This window comes from Elaeis guineensis, chromosome 3, assembly GCF_000442705.2.
Source record: "Elaeis guineensis isolate ETL-2024a chromosome 3, EG11, whole genome shotgun sequence".
Lineage (NCBI taxonomy): Eukaryota > Viridiplantae > Streptophyta > Magnoliopsida > Arecales > Arecaceae > Elaeis > Elaeis guineensis.
Window position 1 is genome coordinate 120,747,395 of NC_025995.2, and position 25,348 is coordinate 120,772,742.

The following is a 25,348-nucleotide window of genomic DNA, read 5'->3' on the forward strand; positions in this document are numbered from 1 at the left end:
TTTGCATAATTTATAAAATTTCATAACTAGCCATCCAAGATTTTGTTTGCTTACGGCAATGGGGCTCCTATCCAGTGACCTATGTCGTACTTTAAAAATAAAAATAAGAAAAAAAGCAGTGATCGCTGACCACAAATTTAGCCAGTGGCTGTTATTCTATATAAAACTATGGCCGTCGTCGGAGACGTGAGGAACCCGACCTCCACTGCATCGAACCCTTCCTTAACTTTGCCATACTTTTTCGCATGAATCCAAGCAAGCTGATGTTGCTATTTGTAAGAAATCCAAGGTGACGGCGAATCTGTCCACGAAAGGCACTGATATTGTTTCGAGGAAAGAATGGCACAGATTTTATCTAATGTTTTTGGTTCCTATCATACATTGTTTTTTTCCATGGAGATGTCCGGAAAACTGGCAATCTGGGAAAATGACTGGTTAATGAAAGCAGATTGACTGCTAAAAACGATTAATGAAAGCAGATTAGAATAAAGAATAGTTGCCCAGGATTTTTTTAATTTCCTGTTTTCTTGCAGAAACTAACCTTGGTCAGCAAGAAAACTACTACAACAAGCCATCCACTCCATTTGAGACATCAATTTTTCTTTTAGTGGCTGCTCCTCATGATAATTTCTCAAGTCTATTGAGAGTTTGTGACGGTCCCTTCTCTCAAACTTTCTTTTGCTTCTGAGAAAATTTCAACCAAATCTTTTTTACATTTGTTTCCCAACCTGTCTGCTGAGATAGCAGCTTACGGCTTTAGAATCTTATTGCATGGGAAGAGTTTTGCATGTTTTCCAGCCAGTTCTTTTATGGCTATATGATCTATAGGTCCCCAACTTGCACCATTAAAATGGAGTGATCACCACTAAAATGCAAGCCATCGTATCTTATGTTGACCTAAAGCATATATTTCCCACTCAATTTCTTTTGGAGTTTTTATCTTTCAGGATTCATATCCCTACTCTTGTGAACATTTTGATACTTGTTTTTAAAGAAAGAAATCTGAAACTCGTTACTTTTTGCCGTGCCATTGATACAACGTCACAGGAAATAATGTTAGTTCCAGGATGATATAGGATGTATTATCAGGGTAGTTCTGAAACAACAGTGGTTCATTTGGGTCCGCTAGTCAGAAAGAGCCTCAAGGACAGTTTAATTTGTTGGTTCCTGTCCTCTAGAATGGTTCAACACACTTGCCACGTCGGGTGCAAATACTTGCCTCGAATTCCTATTTCAATATTATTACCTATGATTCCCATCAAATTAAATTGGCTGATGTTAGGTTATCTGGGGTACTTTAAAGCTATATGTCATTTGGACACGTTTGGATGTGTCCGCTTAACAATCTGATGCTGTCAGATACTTTTGGCTGTATCTTGTACTTCATAATGTAGCTGTTTCAACAAAAGAAGAAGAAAAAAAAAAAAAAAACTTGTACACATCCTGTCGCACGGTGTATACTCACATAATTATAATAACTTCCAGTAGCATTCATTGTCTATAGAGACATCATCTTTAAGTAGTAGAGAAGGAATCATTGAGATATAGGTGAAGGTTTTTCAAATCATCAGGCGACAATGTCCTAGCTGGTTTCAACAAAAAAAGAAAAAAAAAACTTGTGCACATCCTGTCACATGATGCATACCCGCATAATTAATAACTTCTAGTAGCATTCGTTTTCTATAGGGATCATCCTCAAGTGGTAGAGAAGGAATCATTGCGATATATAGCTGAAGGTCTTTCAAATCATCAAGCGACAATATCCTGTATATATTAAGAAATCATCACGACATTCACATTATCATATCAACAGCATCATATATGTAACATGCATGATAGATTATAAGTAATTTCGTAAAATTATTATAGGGTTCATGTCTGCTCTTTTAGGAAGGATTTTCGTTATTGTTAAGAGAACTAACCCATAGTATCTTGTGTATGGTAGGAGACTATTCAAAGGACCTCGCCTCGGACCAGGGGATGAAATTAAATTTGGGATACACAGTTATCCAGTATATAACCACGTAATCATAAAATCAAGCCCACTGAAAGCGTTATGCTCCGAGCTCATCAAGTCAAACATGTACCGGTGTCACACTTGACCCATACTTATCTTTATGGGAGAGGAGATGATTTGGTCTGGTGCAACCGTGGATGGTGTATTATTTGCTGTCCATTTTTTAAAGCATTATGCTTCAAGCACATCAAGTCGAACATATACCAGTGCAACACTTGGTCCACCAACAGATGTTTTTTTTTTTTTTGTAAATCTTTCCCTCCCATACGTTCAACCACCTTGACGATAGTGTATTGGTAGCTCTACAGTACTTCCAAAAAAGTAGGAAGTGAGGAAAGGAATCCCGATCCGTGGCTTACGGAAGGGATCCAATCCGAATTTTTAACCTATTCCCCGTCTCTACCGCGAGTCTAGAGCCCTGTGTGCATCAGTTTGGCATGTGATCGTAGTTATTATTGCTGCAAATTATTGATGGTACTGTTTGATGGTGTGGCATTGTTGGACTCGAACTGCATGACAGAATAACAAAATCGCAGGAAAAAAAGAATAAAGAGGGGAAAAGTTCTTCCTTCCGTGTCTATGCAGTCCTATCTATTTTCTTCATTTTTTGAGACCAACCATTAATTTGTCAAGTCAACCGAACTAGCCTAAATGAATGGCTGGAATTTGAGCCTGAAAGAGAAACAATCAAAAGTTCCTGTAAACTTTACAGATTTGAACAATTGATACTATTATGGTAACAATCAAAAGTTTCTATAAACTTTACAGATTTGAACAATTGATACTATTATGGTGCAGTTTCAATGGTCCCACCAACGGAAGTACATACAAAAGTCGCCGACTACGTAGATTTTGAGTTGTTCAAAATCAAAGAGTTGCGACTACTAGCTGGTTTCAATGGTCCATGGCTTGAACCCAAGTAATTTTCAAATGAAAGGCGCCAGAGAATATTTCTGGCGAACAAGAGTACGTACTTACATGTATTAGAAAAAAAAAAAAAAAGGGGAGTACTTCACATGCGTGACCAACCCGTATGGTAGCAAGAGGGCATTTGGTTCATAACCAAAATCAGAATGAAAATAAGAATCAAAATGACTTAAAATTAGAATCGAAATGGTCAAATCCCTTAAAGCGTTTGGTTCATGATCAGAATCGGAATCGAAATTAGGATTGAGTTCTATATAGATTGATTCATTCTGATTCCACATCGAAATCGGAATCAGAACTGGAATGGAATCAGAACTGGAATGGGATTCCTCCCAACCAAATAGTTGGAATGGAAGTCATCCATTCCGATTCTGATTCCAGACCTTCACTTCTCTCAATCAAACATCTCTTCAAATGATTGGATCTATCTGTCTGCACCTTCCTACAATACAATTTTACAGTCGCTATCGTAGCATCATAGTTTCATAATTTTTATTGTTATATATATGCCACTGAGTAGTATAATTTGAACAAATGTGACAGTTTGGATGTATATATATGCGTATGCAGTGGTCCATAACGTTGTCCACTAGCTATTGGATTCATGCGACGTTCATCGAGCCAAAACACTGACCATATGGGATGAAGCGGCGCTGTTCGGAGAAAATATTCCCTACATCATACGGCATGGCCGTGCACCCATGTATCATGTACAGCTGCTGGTTCCTGCAGCGGTGCACCAAGATAAGAGCTTAATGAGTAGGGTCTACAGTAATGACTTCTTGTAATTGGTTGCATGGATGGATGATACGGTGCATATAGCGTAGGGAATAATTTCTTCGCTACTACGTGACAACGAGAAAAACAGAGCAGATAAATCAATCTTTTCATTAAATGCAATGAGTCACTCTACATAAGATTATTGGTGTAATTGACGAGTTGATACGGTATGTGATGGAGAAATTATTGGTTTGACCATTTTACCACCTAGATTTTGGACCATCCAATAAAAAATTATCATATTATTCAAAAAAAGAACGAATCAATTTCCATTTAAAACAGCAAGAATTATCATGCCAGCAGTGAATTTTTTTCTATTCAAATTGTTCAACCAAACTTGGATACCAGCGAATCTTTTTCTGATAATGGATGATACTTTTCTTCGGATGGTCCTAAGCCAATAATTTCTCTATGGGGTTGTAGTGTGAGACACCAATCACCATATGACATGTGGCAATGGCGCCCTTTGGCCCTTTTGGGCAACGGCTGGCCTAGCATGCTATATTTCCGCTTGTTAGCAGCCCAGAAGATCCCGCCTCCTCTCCTATTATTTCCGCACTTGGGTCAAGGGGCAAGAGGAACAGAAGCGCAAGGCAGAAGAGATCTCCTCGAGATGGTTTCTCTGAGCACTTTGCAAGGTTTCCTTTTCCATAGCCTTATGTTTGTGTGTGTGTGTATATATATATTGGAGCAATCTTTTGTATGGGTTTTTCATCAAATTTCTTTTCAACATTTTGCTTAATTTTTTCCTGTTCAGTCTTCTATGTCTGAGTTTGCTGCTTCTGTTTCAGTTTCTGCTCCAGAAACCATCTCCCAGGGACTGACTTCGGCACCACAGCTTCAAGGTTGGCTTTCTTTGTCTCCATTGTTTGGTTTGTTTTCCTTTCCATTGGTGTTGTTGCAAGTGTAGACATAGACTCTTACAGCTGTTGCACTTGAGCTGTGTCTCCAAGTACTTTAATTATGTCTGTACCGTTCTTCTCTTTTAATAAAGTTGGCTGGTTTTTTTTGGCCACCCTTATTATCAAAAAAGAAAGAAAGAAAGAAAGAAAGAAAGAAAGAAAAAAAACTCTTTTTGGAGTATTTTATTTCCTTTAAACTTGAAGTTCTTTTTCTTTCTCTAACGATTAATCATAGTTTCCTTCATGCTTGCTAGAGTTGGTATGGACTGTGGTCTTTGGTCTTTCTCTGTTCGTCCTACTTTTTTCCCTCTCTCGCTCTCTTTTTAAAGAATACTCATCTGTTCCATTTTTTTCTCTTTTTTATTGTTTTTCCTTGGATTGCAGGATGGTTCCTTCCAATTTGCAATGGAGAATTCGATTTGGGATCTTCCTGCACTCAGAGAAGTTTAATAGATTTTCTAAATCTTTCTTTCCTCCTTATCTATTGTCTGGGATTACTAATGGCTTGTTTGAGAAGACAATATTCTCATGGAAACCGGATTAGGCCCTGGGATTTCATCACGGTTTCAGTATGTTGTGCAGTGACTGGCATTGCATATTTCTGTGCTGGTGTATTGGTTTTATCCTGGGGAGAATATAGAGTTATGAATGGGGAATTGGCGCTCTACTTTGTTAGGGGGATAAACTGGTTGGCTTTAACAGTTTCCTTGAACATTCGACCAACCAATTATGTTAGAGCTGTAAGTCTAGTCTGGTGGGCATCATCCTCAATTCTCATCTCTGCATATAACTTGGAAATTCTGGTTAGAGACCATTCCAGCCTCATGATCCTTGATATGATATCATGGCCTGTAAACTTGTTACTCCTCATCTGTGCCTTCAGACTCATTCTTCAAAACATTGTTCATCAAAACCCCTCAAAAGATGATTTGTTCCAGCCCTTGTTGAATCAAGAAAGTGGGAAGTTTAACAACTTGGGCAAAGCTGGTCTGTTTAGTCGCTTGACGTTCTCTTGGTTGAATCCTCTACTGCATGTAGGCTACTCCAAACCATTAAATCATAATGACATCCCACCTTTAGATTCAGAAGATGGGGCACAACAAGCTTATCAAACATTTAAAACAGTCTGGGATCTTCAGAGTCAGAGCAAATCAAAGACTAGCAACTTGGTTTCCTTGGCATTAGCTAAGTGCTACTCGAAGGAAATTTTCTTGACAGGTGTCTATGCATTGCTAAAGACAGTCGCCACAGCCTCTGCACCACTACTACTTTACGCATTTGTGTGGTACTCTTATCGCGGGGAGAGAGATACCTACATGGCCATCTTGTTAGTAGGTTGCTTGGTAGTTACAAAGCTTGTAGAATCTTTGTCTCAAAGGCATTGGTTTTTCGGTTCGAGGAGGTTTGGGATGAAGATGCGATCAGCTCTTATGGCGGCGATCTTTCAAAAGCAGCTGAAGCTTTCGAGCCAGGCAAGAAGAAGGCATGCTACTGGGGAAATTGTTAACTACATTGCGGTTGATGCATATAGACTTGGTGATTTTCCTTGGTGGTTTCACATGGCATGGAGCATGCCACTCCAACTGCTGCTTTCTGTAGCCACTGTCTTTGGAACAGTCGGTTTAGGGGCTCTTCCGGGTCTAATTCCTCTAACCATCTGTGCTATCATTAATATTCCATTGGCAAAGACGTTGCAGGACTACCAAGCAAAGTTCATGGTGGCCCAGGATGAGAGACTGAGAGCCACATCTGAAGTCTTGAACAATATGAAGATCATCAAATTACAATCATGGGAGGAGAAGTTCAGGAAAACGATCGAGTCTCTAAGAGATGTGGAGTTCCATTGGTTGAGAGAAACCCAGATTAAGAAGTCCTATGGAACTGCTTTATATTGGATGTGCCCCACAATTGTTACAGCGGTGATCTTTGGTGGAACAGCAGCTATGAGAACTGCTCCTTTAAATGCTAGTACCATTTTCACAGTTATGGCGACTTTGCGAGTTATGGCAGAGCCTGTGAGAATGCTGCCCGAAGTTCTTTCAGTGATGATCCAAGTTAAGGTATCATTAGACCGCATCAGCATATTCCTACTAGAAGAAGAGATCAATGAGGAGGATGTGAAACGAAGCCCTGCACAGAATTCAGATCAAAGTGTTAAAGTACATGGCGGGGTTTTTAGCTGGGAGCCAAGTGCAGCAATTCCTACACTGAAGAGTGTTAGTTTTAGCATAAGAAGAGGAGAGAAAGTAGCAGTTTGTGGACCTGTTGGTGCTGGAAAATCATCCCTGCTAAGTGCCATACTTGGGGAAATACCTAAACTCTCGGGTTTGGTGAGCTGTTAAACAATGAAGAAGTGCTTAATATTTGAACTATAACTACATTATTCTGACATTCTTGTTGCATCACAGGTTGAGGTCTTTGGTTCCACTGCGTATGTTTCCCAAACATCCTGGATCCAAAGTGGGACGATTCGCGACAACATACTCTATGGGAAGCCAATGAACAAGGAACGCTATGAGAAGGCCATCAAAGCCTGTGCGCTGGACAAGGACATCGAGAACTTTGATCATGGAGACCTTACAGAAATAGGACAGAGAGGATTAAACATGAGTGGAGGACAGAAGCAAAGGATTCAGCTTGCGAGAGCTGTCTACAATGATGCAGATACCTACCTCCTAGATGACCCCTTCAGTGCAGTTGATGCACATACAGCTGCAATCTTGTTCCATGTAAGAAAGCACCATTTTGTGCATGCCGGTCCAAAGTTTAGAGCACTATTTCATTTGTACCTGTGTGCAGGCTCAGTTTATGTGTTCAACTAGACATTTCTTGCTATGAGTTTGATTGTACCAGAAAATACTTGCAGGATTGTGTTATGACTGCTCTAGCGAAAAAGACCGTCATTCTTGTGACTCATCAAGTCGAGTTTCTTGCTGAAACTGATAGAATTTTGGTGAGGAAGCTTTCTCCTACATAGTTTTTTCTTTTCTTTTTCTTTTTTGGATAAAACTTGTCTTACATACTTTGTTCCTAAGTATTTGACAAGGAATAATATCGGATACTTGCTCTTCTAGGTCATGGAAAATGGACAAATTACACAGATGGGAACTTACGAGGAACTTCTGAAGTCAGGAACAGCATTTGAACAGCTTGTTAATGCTCATCGGTCCTCAATGACAACAATAGATTCTGTGAATCATGAAAAGCAAGTTCATACGCACAGAACATCTCGAGATCATTTGGAGTCTAGAGGATCGCAGCTTATAAAGCAGAGCAGTGAGGTAGAAATATCGGCCAACGGCCCTTCGGCAGTTCAGCTAACAGAAGATGAAGAGAAAGAAGTGGGAGATCTTGGATGGAAGCCATACATAGATTATTTTCATGTTTCAAAGGGTCATTTACTTCTTGCTTCAGTTATTTTTGCTCAGACTACTTTTGTAGTGCTTCAAAGCCTCTCAACCTATTGGTTGGCGGTAGCTGTTCAAATACACAACATAGGCAGTGGAATTTTAGTTGGAGTTTATGCAGCAATTTCAATCATCAGCTGTCTCTTTGCATATGTAAGGACTTGGGTAGCAGCCCATCTTGGACTGAGGGCATCAAAGGCATTCTTCTCTGGTTTCCTTGATTCAGTGGTTAAGGCACCCATGTTGTTCTTTGATTCAACGCCTGTTGGTAGAATTTTAACACGGGTAAGATTCTTCATGTCTCATCACCAGTGTAATACCCTATGATACATTTCCTGCTAACCTTTAGAAATACACTGTTAATGCAGAACAGTTTATTCTGGAAAATTTTATAAGATTTTATCTGGCCCTTGCATGTTATATGAGTGCACTATATCATAATAGTAGATATTTCATTTTTTCGTATGCGTACTAGGAAGAGCAGAGGCTAACATTCTTTCATATGTAATATAACTATCTGAATTCTGCAGCTATTAGAGAGCTAAGTTTTATAGGCATTACATTACCTAGATCTCAATACAACATTGCATAACATCCAGAAATAATATAAACACATCTTTTGGTCTAGGAGGATCATCCGATTTGTAGTGAACTAACATGATCACTGGAGATAGATCTGAATAAGTTTCAAGAAAAAATCCATTATATCTAGAACTCAGTCAAGTACTGAAATTTTGTGAAGCTATAACTAATAATCTGAAAAAAGTTTCAATGATGTGACCGAGAATAAAATTGATATAGAAGTGAAGAACCAATTTCTGTCCAAATTTAAATAAAATAATTTTATTATTTTTGATCATTTGGAGGGAAATCCATTTTGATTTAGACTGGATTTCACTCGCATAAAAGTGGAAAGTTTTCGTCATCTTCTAACCAGAAAGAAAATCAGATTCAAATAAAAAAGTGGATTTCTAAAGAATAATAGAAAACTTGCTGCTTCTTTTTTAGCATAAGAAGAATCTGACTAAAATAAAGAGGACATCACTAGCATAAATGGATGACGTACATTATAGTCTTGGAGAGAGACATAGGAGTAAAAGCAAAGAGCATAGACTCCACTTTTTATCCATAATATATATCATAATCTATGAATAGCAGAAAATTAATGAAAATACAAAGCTTATAGCCTTGTTTTCTACTATTTTATTCAGAAAATCAAGTTCAGCAAGTTAAAAAAATTTTCTATCCTTTTCTCTGATTGGATCACCTTTGTATTTGGCATGGTAATAAACTTTAAGAATGTGCATGAACACATCTTTTAAGTTTTACTTCTGGTTCATTTGCTCAAAAAATTTTAGCTTCTGGTTTAGTTGAGGAGTCATTTTGAAGTTTGTGGTATGCAGGCATCCTCGGATATGAGTATTCTGGACTTCGATATACCTTTCTCCTTTGCTTTTGAAGTGGCTGCTGTGATTGAGATTGCATCAACCATAACAATTATGGTTGCCGTGACATGGCAAGTATTAATTGTAGCAATTCCAGTAATCATAGCAACAATATATGTACAGGTAATATAAGTTTATATTTATCTCTAGTATCCAGAAAACTGGGATACATGGATTTCATATATCATTTAATATGGCTTTAAACATATTTAAATGTCAAAGAGGTACTATCTAGCCTCAGCAAGGGAGCTGGTAAGAATCAACGGAACAACAAAAGCACCAGTTATGAATTACGCATCAGAATCATCTCTCGGTGTGGTAACAATACGGGCATTCGCAATGACAGAGAAGTTCATCCATACAAATCTACAGCTCATCGACACTGATGCAACACTGTTCTTTCATACCATTGCTGCACTCGAATGGGTGCTTCTACGAGTCGAAGCACTCCAAAACTTGACTGTGTTTACTTCAACCCTTCTCCTTGTTTTCATTCCTCGAGGAGTTATCGCTCCAGGTACTGTGATAATGAGTTCTGGGTTTCAAGTGCTGTTCCTTTACCCTTTTTTGTTTGGTAGCGTTCCTTCAACTTCTATGTTTCTTCAAGTCGTGAGTTGAAACATAATCCTTTAAAGTCGATCACCAAATTTACTTGAATGTGTTTCAGGATTCTCGGGTCTCTGTCTTTCCTACGCTTTGACACTTTCTTCTACCCAAGCGTTTTTAACACGGTTCTACTCCTACTTAGAAAACTACATCATCTCTGTGGAACGAATCAAGCAATATATGCACATTCCATCTGAACCTCCTGCAGTAATCAGTGAAAGAAGGCCTCCACTTTCATGGCCCCATGAAGGAAGGATAGATTTGCAAGAACTGAAAGTGAGGGCCTGAAATAATATTTGGATTTAGGTACTGTCAGAAAGCAATTCCAACTGATATATACTCACAATACCATCTTTATGGACAGATAAAATATCGCCCGACTGCTCCTTTGGTACTAAAAGGAATCAATTGCACTTTTGCGGCTGGAAACAAGGTTGGGGTTGTTGGAAGGACTGGAAGTGGGAAAACAACTCTAATAAGTGCACTATTTCGCCTTGTAGATCCAGCAGGTGGCAGAATTCTTATCGATGATCTTGACATATGTTCCATTGGCCTGAAAGACCTGAGAATGAAACTTAGTATTATTCCTCAAGAGCCAACTCTTTTCAGGGGTAGTGTCCGGAGTAACATGGATCCCCTCGTCTGCATAATGATCATGAAATATGGGAGGTTAGCAACTTAAATGATATTGTCAAATTAGTTAGGGGTAGCTAACATACTTCCACAATGTTATGATTAAAATAAGAGGGTGAATCATGACCAAGGAACATAAGATTTTACCACAGAAAACATTCATGTTCCATTGCTGCCAATATTTATTTTCAAGAAATGTTGTATACCAGCAATTTTACTAAATTTTGTATGTGCTTTAATTTCTTTCTCAAAAGTTTAGGTCAATATAATCACAACTACTGCTACTAGGTCACATAAATACTATAATTTTCTAGATCTTATTGGTCAGTAAATTTCTGTAACATGCTAAAAATGCCAACTCATATAATTGCTATACTCTTTCCAGTCTAAAGCTGAATTCTGCTTTTCACTGTGATGTCTTTTTTGAGAACTCCCAATGTCATATCAATCATCTGATGCGACTTGTTTATCACAGGCATTAGAGAAGTGCCAACTAAAGGCTACTATTAGCAGTCTACCTGCTCTTCTTGATTCATCAGGTGAATTAATTCATCCATAGATACTAAGCTCTTTATTCTTTTAAGCGGCACTCCAATGTTCATATGGTCTTCTAATTGGGCAGTGAGTGATGATGGTGAAAACTGGAGCACTGGACAGCGCCAACTCTTCTGTCTTGGTCGCGTGCTCCTTCGTAAGAACAGAGTTCTTGTTCTAGATGAAGCCACTGCCTCCATTGATTCTGCAACTGATGCGATACTTCAGAGAGTCATCAGGCAGGAATTTTCAAGCTGCACAGTGATTACAGTAGCGCACAGAGTCCCAACTGTTATGGACAGTGACATGGTCATGGTCCTCTCTTATGGTATGTCTGAGCACCTTTGTCTACATTTTTTTCAGAAAGCCTTGTGCAAATGTCAACAAATATTTGTCAGATAATTGTAGGGTCATTATTTTATGGTCAAAATTTGCAAAATGTCATGGCATGGACATATCACGCCAGCTAGTCCAATTCAAACAGAATATTAATCTCTTGTCTAAATATGTAGGCCATTAATAATAATGCTGATTTAGCAGTTCTGCAAATCCCAGTAAAAAATGCTATAGTTGTTCATGAAGAATTAACTGGCTATATTTGAGAACCAAAAGTCTATCTCAGCCAATTTGCTATGAAGTTGTTCACCAACAAAATTTAACTGCTAATGAACAAACTGGAAATCTGCCTCAAAATGCCATACTGCTGCATACAGTCAAAGTAAAGATAACCATTCACGATCAGAAAATGCAGCTGAGGTGATATAGACCACATTGATAGATATAAGAATTTGGAAGCAAAACAAAGTGGTTGCAAATGGAAGATATGACAAACCATAAAATCTTTCCTCAAAAAAAAAAGTTTCCTCAAAAAGACAAACCACATGAAATGTATGAAATATTTTAGGGATAAAAATAATCAAGAGTTTCATGCATACATACTAAAATTAGGAAAGAGAAACAGAACATTGACAGATGGACTTGGCTTTGTATTAAATAAAGAGAAGTTTTCAAATAATACATCACATCAAGCCGCGACAAGTCGATCAGCAGGCTCCCTTGCAAATCATCATAAATATATTTGAAACCTTAAGATTAAGAGACACATTACTAGTAATCACCATACTTGAATTATAAACAAAACTTTAAGCAGTTATCATTTTGTAAGCACAATTTCTTAAGGCAGGTGAACAACAAGAATTTGTTATTCACACATTATATAAGATGGGTCAACAACAATTACTTTGTAATCAGTATGGATGAACAAAAAGTAAATTTCTCTCAGAAAGATTAAAAGTAAAGTTGTTGGTATGCATTAGCCTTGCAAGAGTATATATCTGAAGACAAGATAGGAGATGAAATTATTTTGAATGTTATGTATGGTGAAATGCTCCATTTGATGATCACAATCCTTACACCACTAATGCCTTTACTGTTTGCAGGAAAGCTTGTAGAATATGACAAGCCTTCTAAACTAATGGAAACCCAAAATTCAGCCTTTTCTAAGCTTGTGGCAGAGTACTGGTCCAACTGTAAGCGAAACTCCAGCAATACCCTCACATCCATCTTCGGAGACCTAAGAGGGGAATAAAACAAACAGGTCCCATTATGATATGGTGGTCCAACCTTTGAAAATTCGCCAACTGAAGAGTATAGTTTGATCCAGAGAAGTCTCCATGCTTCATCATTCATTCTCTCTACAAAATAAGTGAATGCTAGTAATAAAAAAAATCATGGATCATGAAAGAATTTTGTGAGATGTTGATCTTATTTATGGCAGGGTATTATATTCAAAAGGTCATACTTGTACTGTTTAAAGACTAACTGCTTGACATTGCAGCCAGGGCAGTTTTTTCTATTTTAAGTGCAGAAAGTGTACTTGTCACAAAATGCCAAAACGGCTAGCTTAACAGCCCAATTGATACTTTTGGAAGTGGCACTCGGATCAGTGGCTCCAAATCTTAAGGTTCTGTGATAAAGGTCGAGGAAGGTGTTGGCCCCAATGAATGAATGTCAGCCTTAATAACCATCTATAAATAATATAATGACTGTTATTTGCATGTTCTTTCAACCTTAATGTATATAACAACAATTAGAAAATTATAGGAAGATCTGATTGCCACAAATGCAGACAATGATATGAATCATAAGATTACAGTGTATAACAACTAATTACCCACTTGACAGACCTAATAATTGAACTCAATAATCTAAGTAGACACCGATGATATCACATTCTTAGATTGACATATGATTTTTAAAAAATTTTTCAGTAATGGTTGACCTATGAACTTAAGATATTTAAACAGGACGAGTTACTGCAATTGGGTGCTCTCAGATACCAACATTAATAAATACAAATATTTTGCAGCACAAAGCCAGCTTGAGGATTCTCTTGGAAATGATGGGTGTACCTTACACCATTCATCATAGGATATTAGAAAAATCCAAGATCAATTGTTCTAATTCGTCCAAATATTCTAGAGTTATCAATTGGCCACTTGCTTGCAAGTGCTCCACTCAATCATGGCATGTGGCACCTATCAATCACTATCCGTTGAAGTAACTTCGCAGCTGTGATTGGTTCACCAGTTCATTCATCATTTCCTCACTATTTAAATCTTTGACCCAACAAAGGCAGCATAGCATGGGAACAGAGATAAAAAGGGATAACTTTAGAGGTCAATCTGAAGATTTTACTAATTCCATCATTAGAAATTAAATTATAATCATTATATTGGTTGTCATTACATGTACAGTTAGTCAACAAAAAAAAAAAAAATCATAAAGGTTCACTCAAATGGGCATATAATTATACAGGAACAAGAATTATTAAAGTATATTCTCTCTCTCTCTCTCTCTATCTCTCTCTCTCAAAAAAAAAAAGAGACTATAGCATTATACAACTTTTAAGCATGGTGTTTACCTTTTCCATTCTTCAGTGCACCACTTTACATCTATAATACTAGCTTTCAAAATTCATCTATAAACTATAAGGCATCAAAATCCATATATGTTTTGACTTGAGTTGGAGCACCGTTTGCTTGAAGAAAGAGGAGAGTAGCCTCGAGGTCAAGGACATTCACCAACTCAACACCTCTCTTCTTGCCAAGTGGGGGTGGAGACTGCTCTCAAATGACTCTGGTCTGTGGAAGAAGCAAGTCCAGTGGGCATGCCACAAGAAAGTCAGGTTTGCTAATATCTGGAGACTACCTAGGAGGTGCTCCTCCTTATGGCAAGACGTAATCCAAAGCTTACCTGCTTTTTGGAATCACACTCATTTCAACTGTCGCAACAGTCTTCGCACCCTCTTCTGGAAGGACAATTAGATCGCTGATGCCCTGCTCCAAACTCTATTCCCTGATGTATTAAGCTCTGCAGGAACAAGAATGGCATAATACCAAGTTACTTAAACCATAGATCAAGAACTTGGCATCTCAAACTGCCTCCAAATCCTTTCTCTGACGTACGCACCCAACTTGATTGCATCTCCAGTCTTTTGAACTCTATCACGCTTTGCAGCAATGAGAACCGGTTTGTTTGGAAGGCTACTTGCAATGGCGAGTTCTCCACCACCTTCTATCAATTCCTCAACTCCTCTAGGACTGTTTGTAGGTTTGCTTCCACCTTGCGGAGTCTATCCATTCCTCTGAAAATTCGATGTTTTCTGCAGCTATATTGGAAGCATAAATTGAATACCAGGGATGTTATAGGAAAGAAGCTTGGCAAATCCTTTGGTGATTGTGCTATATGTGGCTCATCACCAGAAATGGTGGATCATCTCTTCTCCTACTGCCTCCTCTTCTCCATGATTTGGAAATCCATTGTGTGGCTTTGGGCATCCTCCCCCCTCAGTCGACCTTCAGGTACACGTGCATGGATTGGATGCAACAAAGTTTCCTAAGTCTGCCCAACCTATAATACTAATGTTCTTCACTGCCTTCGTCTGGAGATGCTACAGGGAACGTAACTCCAGGCTCTTCTTACAGAGAGCTTCCTCGATGCAGGTGGTTACAGGCAATGTTTTGTCTCTCTTCAAAGATTGGTCAGTCCTCTGCAACTCCAACCAACTCAAAGACTTAGGTGCAATCTGGTCAAAGATAAAGTGAGTAGCCTTCTTCTTGCCCGACACCTAATTCCCACTGTCTCACTCTCCTGCTCTGTTCTTATTGTTGTTGTACCCTCTTTGTCTCCCAGTAGTTTTCTCTTCCACTCTGTTGAGAGTTTGTACTTACCCGAGTCTGTAACCTTTGCCCTGTTTCCCTTTAATATATTTTTCTGGTGGCCCTAACGCCCTCCAACTTTCATCAAAAAAAAAAAAAAAGTTTTGACCTGAATTTCCAGTCTAATTTCATGCATGCACATAATAAGAAATTTGATATCCATCACAACTAAATCACATAGGGCTTGTCTTTGGAATAGGACGATACCTCAAAATAGCCTTGATGATTTGGGTCCATTGGTTTGCACCTTCCCTCACATTAGGAAGAACTTTAGAGTTTGACTCGATGAGGTGGCTCTGTCACTGTTATCTTTTGAGGGAAAAAAATAATAATAAGTTTTTACGCTCATAAAGTATATTTGCAAACAAATTAAGATGATTAACCATGTTTAAATATAAAATCTTATTATCATGAAGAGAGCTTTGGCTGCCTTCAGTTCAGGAAAACAAAAATTGGCATAGAAATAATTAATCATTTCGAAACAATTATTACACAAGTTATTTCTGTTTCTGTTTGGCTAAAAATTCTGGAATAACAGCTAGGGTGAGAATGTTGTTGTTTCTTAAAAGAGCACGTATGATTAAAAGATGGTCTTATTCTAGCAATAATGTTATTCCAACTCTCTCTTTGAAAATAGTTATTTCAGACATTAAGAAATTTAGACCACATACCCATAGCAGATGCCACATCTTCACCAGTTATATCGACAGGACCCTTCCTTGGAAGGATCCTGGGAAGAATGGTTGTTCCTCCTGGTGAGATCCCTCCAGCTGATCATAGATTTGATCTTAATTGCATTGCGTCAACCACTGACTCCTAGATTGCTGCTACTGGCTCAAATGGCGTCTCCTTGATGAACTCCACCAATCTATCGAGATGCCCAAAATTTTCCAAAAGCTTCAACCTTCCAAATATCACCCTTCACGCCTGATCTGATTATCCAGTCTTTAAGCATGGATTCCAATCTCTGACAGCTCCAGCTCTCTCAGGGCACCGGATCACAACTAAAACTCTCTCATCAGCTCAAACACCTCCGGGACCGTTGGAATCAAACCAAGATCCCGTCCTTCATTCAGCCATTTGATCAACCATCGAGCAGGCGTCCAAAGCACTTGGATTTCCTCAAGCACTCAAAGAGAAGAAGGCCCGGGAATCGGAGAGTGCTTAGGTTCATGAGCTTGACAGAATCTCTGACATTCCCTTCCTTGCAGTCCGCACCAAGATCGACGGCATGGTGGGTGGTCGGCAATCGACGACCGCCCGGTCGTCGTCTCTCGGACGCTCCGTTGTTCGGGTCTGGGTCACGATGGAAGGCCCACGGACGAGGATTCGAAGGGTAAAAATGAGGGCTTTATGGTCAGGGTTTCGGGAAAGGGACGGAGAACCGTGCCTTCCAGAGAGCCGTGGAGATCGCCATGGAAAGAAAAAGAACGAGGAAGCGAGGACTGGGAAGAATCGCCGGGACCAGGACAGACTTCAAAGAAAGAACATTATATCCAAGACCCTCCCTCCCGCATTCCTCGTTTTGCATTTCCGTATGGAATCTAACAAATCTATAAATTTAAAGGTGGCAATACTTAACTCTTTAACCCACTCGAACCATTATAAATCAACTTAAATTATCTGTTTAATAAAATTACCATGTATAGATTTTTGATAGGAATGATAATTTTAATTGATCCATCGATATTCGATCTCACTCAATCAAATCAAAACTCAAAATAGATATAAATTTTAAAATAAAAATATTTGAAATAAATTTGGATTAGATATAAGTATTAGTATGCGTGGTTCTAAATCCGATCTAATGTAATTTTAATTTAATTTTTTTTAATATTATAATTATTTTATAATATTTATATAATAAATATTTTTTTCGATCCAATTCATTTTTGTTTATATATATATATATATATATATATATATATATATATATATATATATATATATATATATGATTCGATTCAATCCATACCTCTATTTGATCCGATCCAAAACGAGTATAGAGTGGATACAAACATAGGATCTTTAATTGCAAAGAGGATATGGATAGCAATAAATCCGACCCACATCCAACTCATTGTCATATCTTATTTTTGATCAATTTAATAAATAAATGAGATATTAATTGATATATTTTTGATCTATTTTATATCTCATCCGATCTATGCTGCGAGAGAAAATTACACTCTGATCCTTATACAATCTACAAAATATTCAAATGTTTCTTGGTTTTTATTATTAACGAAAAATGGTTGCACATTACGCACATGCTGTCGTTATATATCAATAGAAGTGCATTTGCTGGAAAAGAAGAGAACCAATCTACATGACGCTGCTGAGATCTCTCCATGTTGTTGGCCAAGCAATTAGCTGCAGTATCTCCTTTACATGATGCATTCTGCATTCACGTAAGGGCAAAGAAAATCGACTAGGCTTCCCCATAATAACGTACAATTTTATATAACGTAGATGGGCGCAGCTCTGCATGGCTTAGCTTAACAGGTGAGAGTGAAACAAAAGGCTTTTCTCACATTGGGTCACAATAGACCATCTCGGCAACCTTCAAGCATCCTTTCCAACATGGAAGCTCATATACGCGTACCATGGAAGGGCAATGTTACCCAAGTTAAAGGCCAACTTGGATACCAAGCCGAAGGCCGAAAGCTTGTGCATGCATAGCCAAATAAACCTTTTTTTAACAGTTTATGAGAAAACATTGGACATTGGATCACATGGCGAATATGTTAATCATCAATACCTCATTTTCTAGTGGGATTCTTCAAATTAAAGTTGCCTGCCTATGCTAACATTCAGGTTGCACCAAGGACCAATTGTCTGGCCTTTAGCTCATTATACATATCGTCGCAGACTGTTTCATGACCAAATTCAGATGGTCGACCAAATTATCTAATTTTAAGGATCATAATGCAGACCAATCTCAAGCGATTGCATTGTTCTAATGAAACAAAAATAAAAGTAAATTAGTGATATGCTTAAATTTGGGATCAGATCATGAGTTGCCATAGAACATTGGCCTGATTAGTGTATTACTACTAAATGAAGACAAGATTTAGGCACCTAAGTCCTTCACAACCCTTTTTTTTTTCTTGCACCTCAAGTCGTTTGCAACCTTTGACCACGAATGTTTCCATGGCTCCTACTTTCACCACCTGATCCATCGGTTTGGTTCTTCTTAGTAAGTTCGGAGTGCATTTCCTCTATCATCGGTTTCCACAGACGAACTCGTGCATTTATAAACCAATTGGATACCTGATATTGCAAAATGGAATGATATAATTAGTAGACATGAATATATTAGAGTTGCATTTTTATCCACCCAGCACCGCTGGATTTCCCATCAGAGTTGCTACAAATGAAATCACATCATCCAGTGTGCAGTATTAGGAGAGGAACAAGATGACCAACCTAAAATATGATGATATGAACAAATATTTCACGTACCTGGCTCCTTGTCAAACCACTTTTGATGGCAAGCAAATGCTTCTCATTGTCTTTTGGGTACCTGAAATCATTATCAGAAGAGATTCAGAAATCAACTAAATTGTATTTTGTCATGAAAAGCCTTTTGTTCAAGACTACCAAGGGACATGCAACTCACGGGTGCAGAAAGTTCTGGAACATCCATGCCCGTAGAACTGAGACAGATTTTTCAGGCAAGCCCCTTTGAGGTCTCCAAGAATGCTGATCTCTCCTCCTAAGCTGCTGCAGTGCCCATTGTTTCTGGATTAATGAAGATTCAAGGCTTTTCTCCTTCTCTCTCATGCATTCGGTGCTAGGTCGTTGGGTCATCAAGAGAAGCCGACTGGTAATTCTCTTCCTCAAATTTTTATAAAGAGAAGAAATTGTACGAAGAGCAAACCATGCATGCATGTGAGCAGTGCCTGACCCAGTTGCATTGCAGAATGCAGATATGACATCATGGATCTGGTCTATGCACTGGTTATATCTTTGGTCAACCTATAATCCAAGATGCAGACCATGAAAAAAATTAATTAAGGGAAAGAAAAATTTAATAAGATTACCTAGGTTGAAATAATAAGGAATAGGTACACAATAAAATGCTTCAGTGTTATCTAGCAAATGAATGTTTTATGACCTCCATTGTTTCTTCTCATTTCTCAGTTGCGCATGCTATGTTAAAAAGCCAGGATTATGCTTTACTTTGGCTTTTCATGACCCAAAGATGGAAGCAATTACTCGCATAAAACCACACCTCATATACTCTTTTTTCTGGTCTACAGAACAAAGAAGGCTTCTTCCTAATTGCATCAACTTAACTGCACAACCGAAAAAAGAAAAAGAAGATGGTCTCTCTACCCGCCAATTTGTTTCTGGTTTACATGGCAGGATCCCCTGTGGCCTAAAGATGCCTTCGAATTAGAATGCAGCATCGACTAAGAGGGTTGACATCAGACAGCAACTGGTCATAAATTACCGTAAATGAAAACGGCAAATGCCATGACAGTCTGTTTTTATCACCTGAATGTTGGTGCTTCTCGCCTATCTTTCTCGACAAATATGACCACCAGAAAAGCAAATATAACTACTGAGTTGTAAACTCCTTGAATAATCAGCTGGTTATAAGTTTTTCTTATTTTAACGTTTGCCAGATGGTCTAAGCAAGCACTGATCTTGGCTAGTGATAAATCACATATATAGAATATTTTTACAAAATTAAAACCCCCCGAACTCGAATTAAAAAGAGCAAAATGTACTTAATGATATGAATCAATATTGGTTTGGAGGCAAGAATTTCGCCTACATAAGAAAGAAAATGATAGCACCTTATGATATAGAGCTAACAAATCCAGCATATGATACGAAAAATAGGAACGGGAATCTACTGATAATTCAAGCTCTTTATCACTTGACAAATTATTAGGGGTCACAAACTTGCGCAAATTGCAAAGTGAACAATTTTGAGCAGTACTATATCTAAATTGTGTATAACCATGGAAAGCATGGCAAAGAAGTTTCACTTACCAACTGAAGCATTGTTACTAGCTCAGTTTTCTTTGTAAAAGCTTCCAGACATCTTTGGCCATCAACAAGGCCTTGAGATTTAATCTCTCCAGAAGAAAGTGGATACTCATCAGAGCCTGATATTGCAAGTTCTTGTATATTAGACCAACTTGAAGAAAAAGACATCTTGTCCTCACCCTCAATCCCAGCAACAGAGTCACTGTTCATCTCATGCCAATCTGGAACGGCATAGGAAATAACTTCGGCAAGTATTTGTTGGGCCACATGGAGATATCTTGATCCTGATAGCACATGAGAAAGCCGAAACAGACTAGAAGTCATATGGTACAGAGAAAACTTCTCATTGTTAGGAAGCGGCTGCCCCGACCTTACTCCCATTCCCCAACCGACGACATCACAGGGAGAATTTCGGAAAGCATGAGAGCAGGCTGGCAATTCGGTAGGAACAGGGTATCCACTATCATTCGACGTAACTAGAGTTATGCCAGAGCAGCTTGCTTCGGAGCCCTGGTCTGGAACATGAGGCATGCTGATAATGGAAGGCTGGCTGGCGCCAAGACTCAGAGAAAGCTCATTACTTGGCATATAGTTATTGAATGGATGGGAAAATTTCAAACTAGCCTTATCATAACTCCAGCCAGTCTCTGAGCTTCCTAATACATGATAAGATGGATGAATTGAGGTAAATGTTTTACCTGAAGGCATCTCACAACCTAGAACTTCCTCATAATTCCATGAATAATTAAATTGCCCATTAAGACAAGCACCCTTTTTGGATGTCAAAAGGCCTCCATCGCCTTGTGGCACAATTGCACAATTTACTGAAGTTGTAACTGATGAATCTATAGTATTGCAACTATCACAGGAAACAGAAGTTCGCGTCTCTTCAGGTGGCAATGAGGAAGCTGACACAGTATTGATATTGATAAGATTTTCGTGTAAACATGTGCTGGCAGACAAAAGGTTGGCAAGTGAAGTGGCAGACAAGCAAGTTCCCATGAAATGTTCCCTCAAGTCAGTGTTTCCATTGGATCCATCATATGAAGTATTTCCAACGTGAGGCATATTTCTGGAATATGACAGATTGCCATTGAACATATCACCATTATTCGCTGCATAAAGACTGTTCAGTGCTTCTTCTTGAAATGTGGAAAGCAATGGATAACCAGCCATTGTTTGTCTATGGTTGTTGTTACCTGGTAAGCTTGACTGTGTGAGTGGATCTGAAAGCATATGCAGGGAAGCTGATTCAATGGCCAGTTCATTATGAGTTGGTAATGACAGAGAGGCATTAAATAGATCATGCTCCATCACAGCAGGCTGTCAAAAGTTGAAGCAAGTCATGCAACTACTAGAGGACAGTTCAAACGCCTCTTCATCTCTGGGGAAGATTTAATTAATCAACAACCGATTTTACTGGTTCATTGTCAATATCCAAATAAACTTCAGCAGTATCACTTATCAATCATTTTTGAGTAGTTCCTACTAGTATCCTATTCACATAACTGCCAAATTTTTAGATGTCTTTGAAGGAAACTAGCAGCAGAGCAAGGTTACTTTCCTGCAGTCTTCCAAAAGGAGAGCCAGAAGCAGCAAAACAGGGAGCTTGACTTCAAATAAAAGAAACATGATATAGCATCTGCGTCTTACATAAGGCTTGGTAGGAGTCACCAACTTCTCTCATGGGAAACAATTCAAGCAAGTCATGTGACGCATGGACAATCTCCATCCACATCCTTAATGCACTTGGAGATAATTGACTTCACTAGAAGATTATATGGATTCACAAACAATATGAAAATTCTGACTAGCTTTGTATCCTTTGAAATTCCATTAACATGTAGACAGAGCTGAGATATCAAAAGCTCAAGCTGTTCAGACCAATGAATGGAAATCAAAAGTAACTAAGAAGAAATAAGCTGATATAGAATAACAAGAAATATAAATATATCTGTTATCATCAATAAAAAATTGATTATGAAAAGAATTCAGGACAAAAAAATAACAGAACAGGAAAAATTAACTATATATATAAAAAAAACATAATTAATGAAAGCAAGAATAAAATGAAAATAAATGTAATTCTCTAGATGGAGATAACCTTGATTATTATTTTGTATGGTTAAAATATTTGTTAAATTCGCTTCCCGAATGTGGTTTGGCAAGTAAGAAGATTTCCTCCTCTACATATTGATTTTGTCAACTCAAAGAAACTAATAGAAGCGATGGCTTCCATGACATCTTTTTTGCAGACACATTTGGCAGAGGATGTTCTTACATTGACTATAAAGCTGACTTCATATCTTCAGGGGCCGAGCAGGTTAATTAAGGTTAACTTAGTGCTTCAGTCATAATATTTGAGCTGATATGGATGCTTAAATCTGGAATATAAAGTAGGGTCATGATCAAAATTGATTAAACCAAAACAAGACTCACATAGTATTATTCGACGAAAAACTGCATGGAAAATAAAATTAGCCCAAATTGATAGGCCAAAAAGGAAGGAAATCAGTAAAAAATATAATAAAGGCCATCACACCTAATACCAATTGCTTGGAGTCAGGTTTAGACATCATTCTTCACCGTGTTTTGTCAATCTTGCACTTACACGGAACATCACTGCACTAATCCTTCCTGCACATTCATGTAGGGACTTGTGGTTTGGCAAGGAGTAAGCCCATAAAGTACATCTTTCTTTTTTTTTTTTTTTTTTTTGATGTAATAAGCCCATAAATTACATCAGGACCAAGGTCAACTATCTTGCAATATACATTCTCCAAATGCATACATCCACTAGAAGTCATTTGCGGCATGACTTTGTTAGCCTCAAATTGACAGTGATGTTGTAAGTGTCATGAGCTTCACTTATACGAGCTCAGACACAATAACATAAATACCATCTTCCTCAGCAACAGAGGAGAATTGTGACGTTGAAGGAAAACAAAAAGAAAAGAAGAACATATCCATAGCTTTTGAAATGCATCGAAAATGTAGTCAATCAGCTTGAACTTGCTGTAAAAGTGTCATGTCAAAATGTTTGTCATAATTAAATCTCAAAGTTATTTGCATAAGGTAGCGCAATGAAATATATACAACCAAATTTCTAGCCACTGTCCCTGCATGGGAGACAGGATAAGAAGGAAAACAAAGAAGATTATTAGATCAGTTCCAGGCATCAACATTCACATTTTTTAGATAACAAGAAATAAGAATGAAAATGCACAATGTCCGCAAGCAAATTATGTATCGAAGATGAAATAAAAGGCGGTGGAAGAATCATGGCAGTACTTGGCATTTGATCCCAAAGCCTTATCATTCAACTCCAAATTTACTTCTAGGAGGGTGAAGGAGAAGAAAGGACAAGGGAAAACAACAACTAGATACATAAACAGAATGTATAGCAGATGTTAATAGGGTGACAATGAAGAAGAAAAAACTTCATTTACAGTAGAAACTATCACAAACTAGACCGAAAGCTTCTCCCTTCATGCAATTCAGAAACTCTCAGAAACTCCAACCCATTTCAAGAACACTAACAGATACTACAAGAAGGGATGAGAATGCAATTACAAGCGAACAGACAGAGCTTCTCAGAAACCAACCTCCCTAGGGGGGTAGAGTGCATGGAACTGAAACCATCAGGCACCAAAGAAGCAGCCCCATGCGGCCTCCTCTCCAGAACCTGAACCAAAACCAGAACAATGGATCTCAGAATCAGAACGAAGGATTGACATCTCCCCACCACCTTTTCCAAAATTGCAAAGAGAAATCTCCTCTTCTATATCCAAAAAAGGAAAGCGTTTCATTTCCTTACAAGCTGACTACAAGGATTTCTCACCATCCAAGAGGAAGCAAGAAAACAAATGGGGTACAGACTACAGAGTTTGCCAGGCATCCATCATTTTCAAAACTTACACTAGAAGTATGTGTTTGTTCGCGAGTGATCAGGGAATTGGGTTTTCACTCAGCACCAGAACCAAAAGAATGGGCCCCAAAGCTAAAGGAGAATTATGCCCTTCCCCTGTTCTAAGAGAATAATGCCAAAGGCTACAGCTAAACTGAGTGGGATTCTCTCAGACTGATCGGAGAAGTGGGGTTATCTGCCTTCATGTTACAAACCCAAAGGACAAAACCACCTAAATACCCATGGATTTTCCCCTCCCTACCATTGATCAACACCTGAGAAAACAAGCCAAAAGGATTCATATATGTGTGTGTATATATATATATATATATATAGTATATATAATAAAATGCGTTTTACCAGAAGCCAGAGCGGTAGACTCACAGCCCATCAACGGAAGTCATGGGGTCTCAGTCTGCCCATAATTGTCCCTAGGATGGGATTCAAAGCTCTACACAATGGCAATCATTCTTCCTCCCATTCCTTTACCATGGTAACAGGAGCCACGGGAAGGGATTAAATTGGTTGTCCGACTTCCTTTTGACTCAGAAGATGACGAGGCCAGACTTATATGAGCTTGTTCCACCTTTTTCCACCCCAGCCCACAAAATCCAACCAAAATAAGCTCTGTTTTCGGTGGTCGAAACGCGGTAAGTCGCCTGGATTTCCAAAAATCCGAGTTAACTAGCGGGCTAATACAAAATAATTAATACAACATATAATATAATATCTAAATAATCTACATATGTGCATGTAAATGATAGATATATGTTAATATATGCTTATTAAATGTAAGTGTCAAATCAAGAAGAAGTAAGTAAGAATATGAATATAAAATATTAGATAATAATTATATAAATTTAATGCATGTAACATAAATCGAAGAATAATTTTAAAAATTTTATTGAGTTGGATCACCAACCCGTTCAAAAGTTGTCCTGGTTAAACTAGTTGAATCGTTGGACT

The 25,348-nt window shown here is 38.2% G+C and overlaps 2 protein-coding genes and 1 long non-coding RNA gene across 16 annotated transcripts; 1 reads left to right on the forward strand and 2 right to left on the reverse strand.

Annotated features, from left to right (window-relative positions):
- The first annotated feature begins 4,157 nt into the window (after nt 1-4,157).
- Nucleotides 4,158-13,181, forward strand: LOC140856653 (ABC transporter C family member 8-like). The gene is given in 14 exon segments (XM_073254693.1): nt 4,158-4,362; nt 4,516-4,569; nt 5,011-6,956; nt 7,035-7,355; nt 7,493-7,579; nt 7,701-8,318; nt 9,437-9,601; nt 9,701-9,995; nt 10,146-10,360; nt 10,449-10,722; nt 10,725-10,753; nt 11,193-11,256; nt 11,340-11,579; nt 12,691-13,181. Coding segments are annotated over 14 exon segments (4,647 nt in total). The 5' UTR covers nt 4,158-4,172; the 3' UTR covers nt 12,840-13,181.
- Nucleotides 13,182-13,331: 150 nt separating this feature from the next.
- Nucleotides 13,332-16,968, reverse strand: LOC140856654 (uncharacterized). 2 transcript variants are annotated; one of them, XR_012140217.1, is made up of 4 exons: nt 16,143-16,968; nt 15,679-15,780; nt 14,507-15,549; nt 13,332-14,394 (listed from the first exon to the last, which is right to left on the reverse strand). It is a non-coding gene; the product is annotated as an uncharacterized lncRNA (long non-coding RNA). The 2 variants fall into 2 exon arrangements; XR_012140216.1 differs by having other exon boundaries at nt 13,332-15,549.
- Nucleotides 16,969-18,370: 1,402 nt separating this feature from the next.
- LOC140850817 (uncharacterized) lies at nt 18,371-24,976 on the reverse strand. Of its 13 annotated transcripts, none has more exons than XM_073254699.1 (6): nt 24,767-24,976; nt 24,081-24,160; nt 20,479-22,328; nt 19,094-19,452; nt 18,937-18,997; nt 18,371-18,744 (listed from the first exon to the last, which is right to left on the reverse strand). In XM_073254699.1, the coding sequence occupies exons 3-6, from the start codon at nt 21,787-21,789 to the stop codon at nt 18,589-18,591; spliced, it is 1,887 nt and encodes a 628-aa protein (XP_073110800.1). In that variant the 5' UTR covers nt 21,790-22,328; nt 24,081-24,160; nt 24,767-24,976; the 3' UTR covers nt 18,371-18,588. The 13 variants fall into 13 exon arrangements, with proteins under 13 accessions (XP_073110800.1, XP_073110805.1, XP_073110796.1 ...); XM_073254704.1 differs by having other exon boundaries at nt 20,479-22,349; XM_073254695.1 differs by having other exon boundaries at nt 24,743-24,976.
- Between the last annotated feature and the right edge of the window lie 372 nt (nt 24,977-25,348).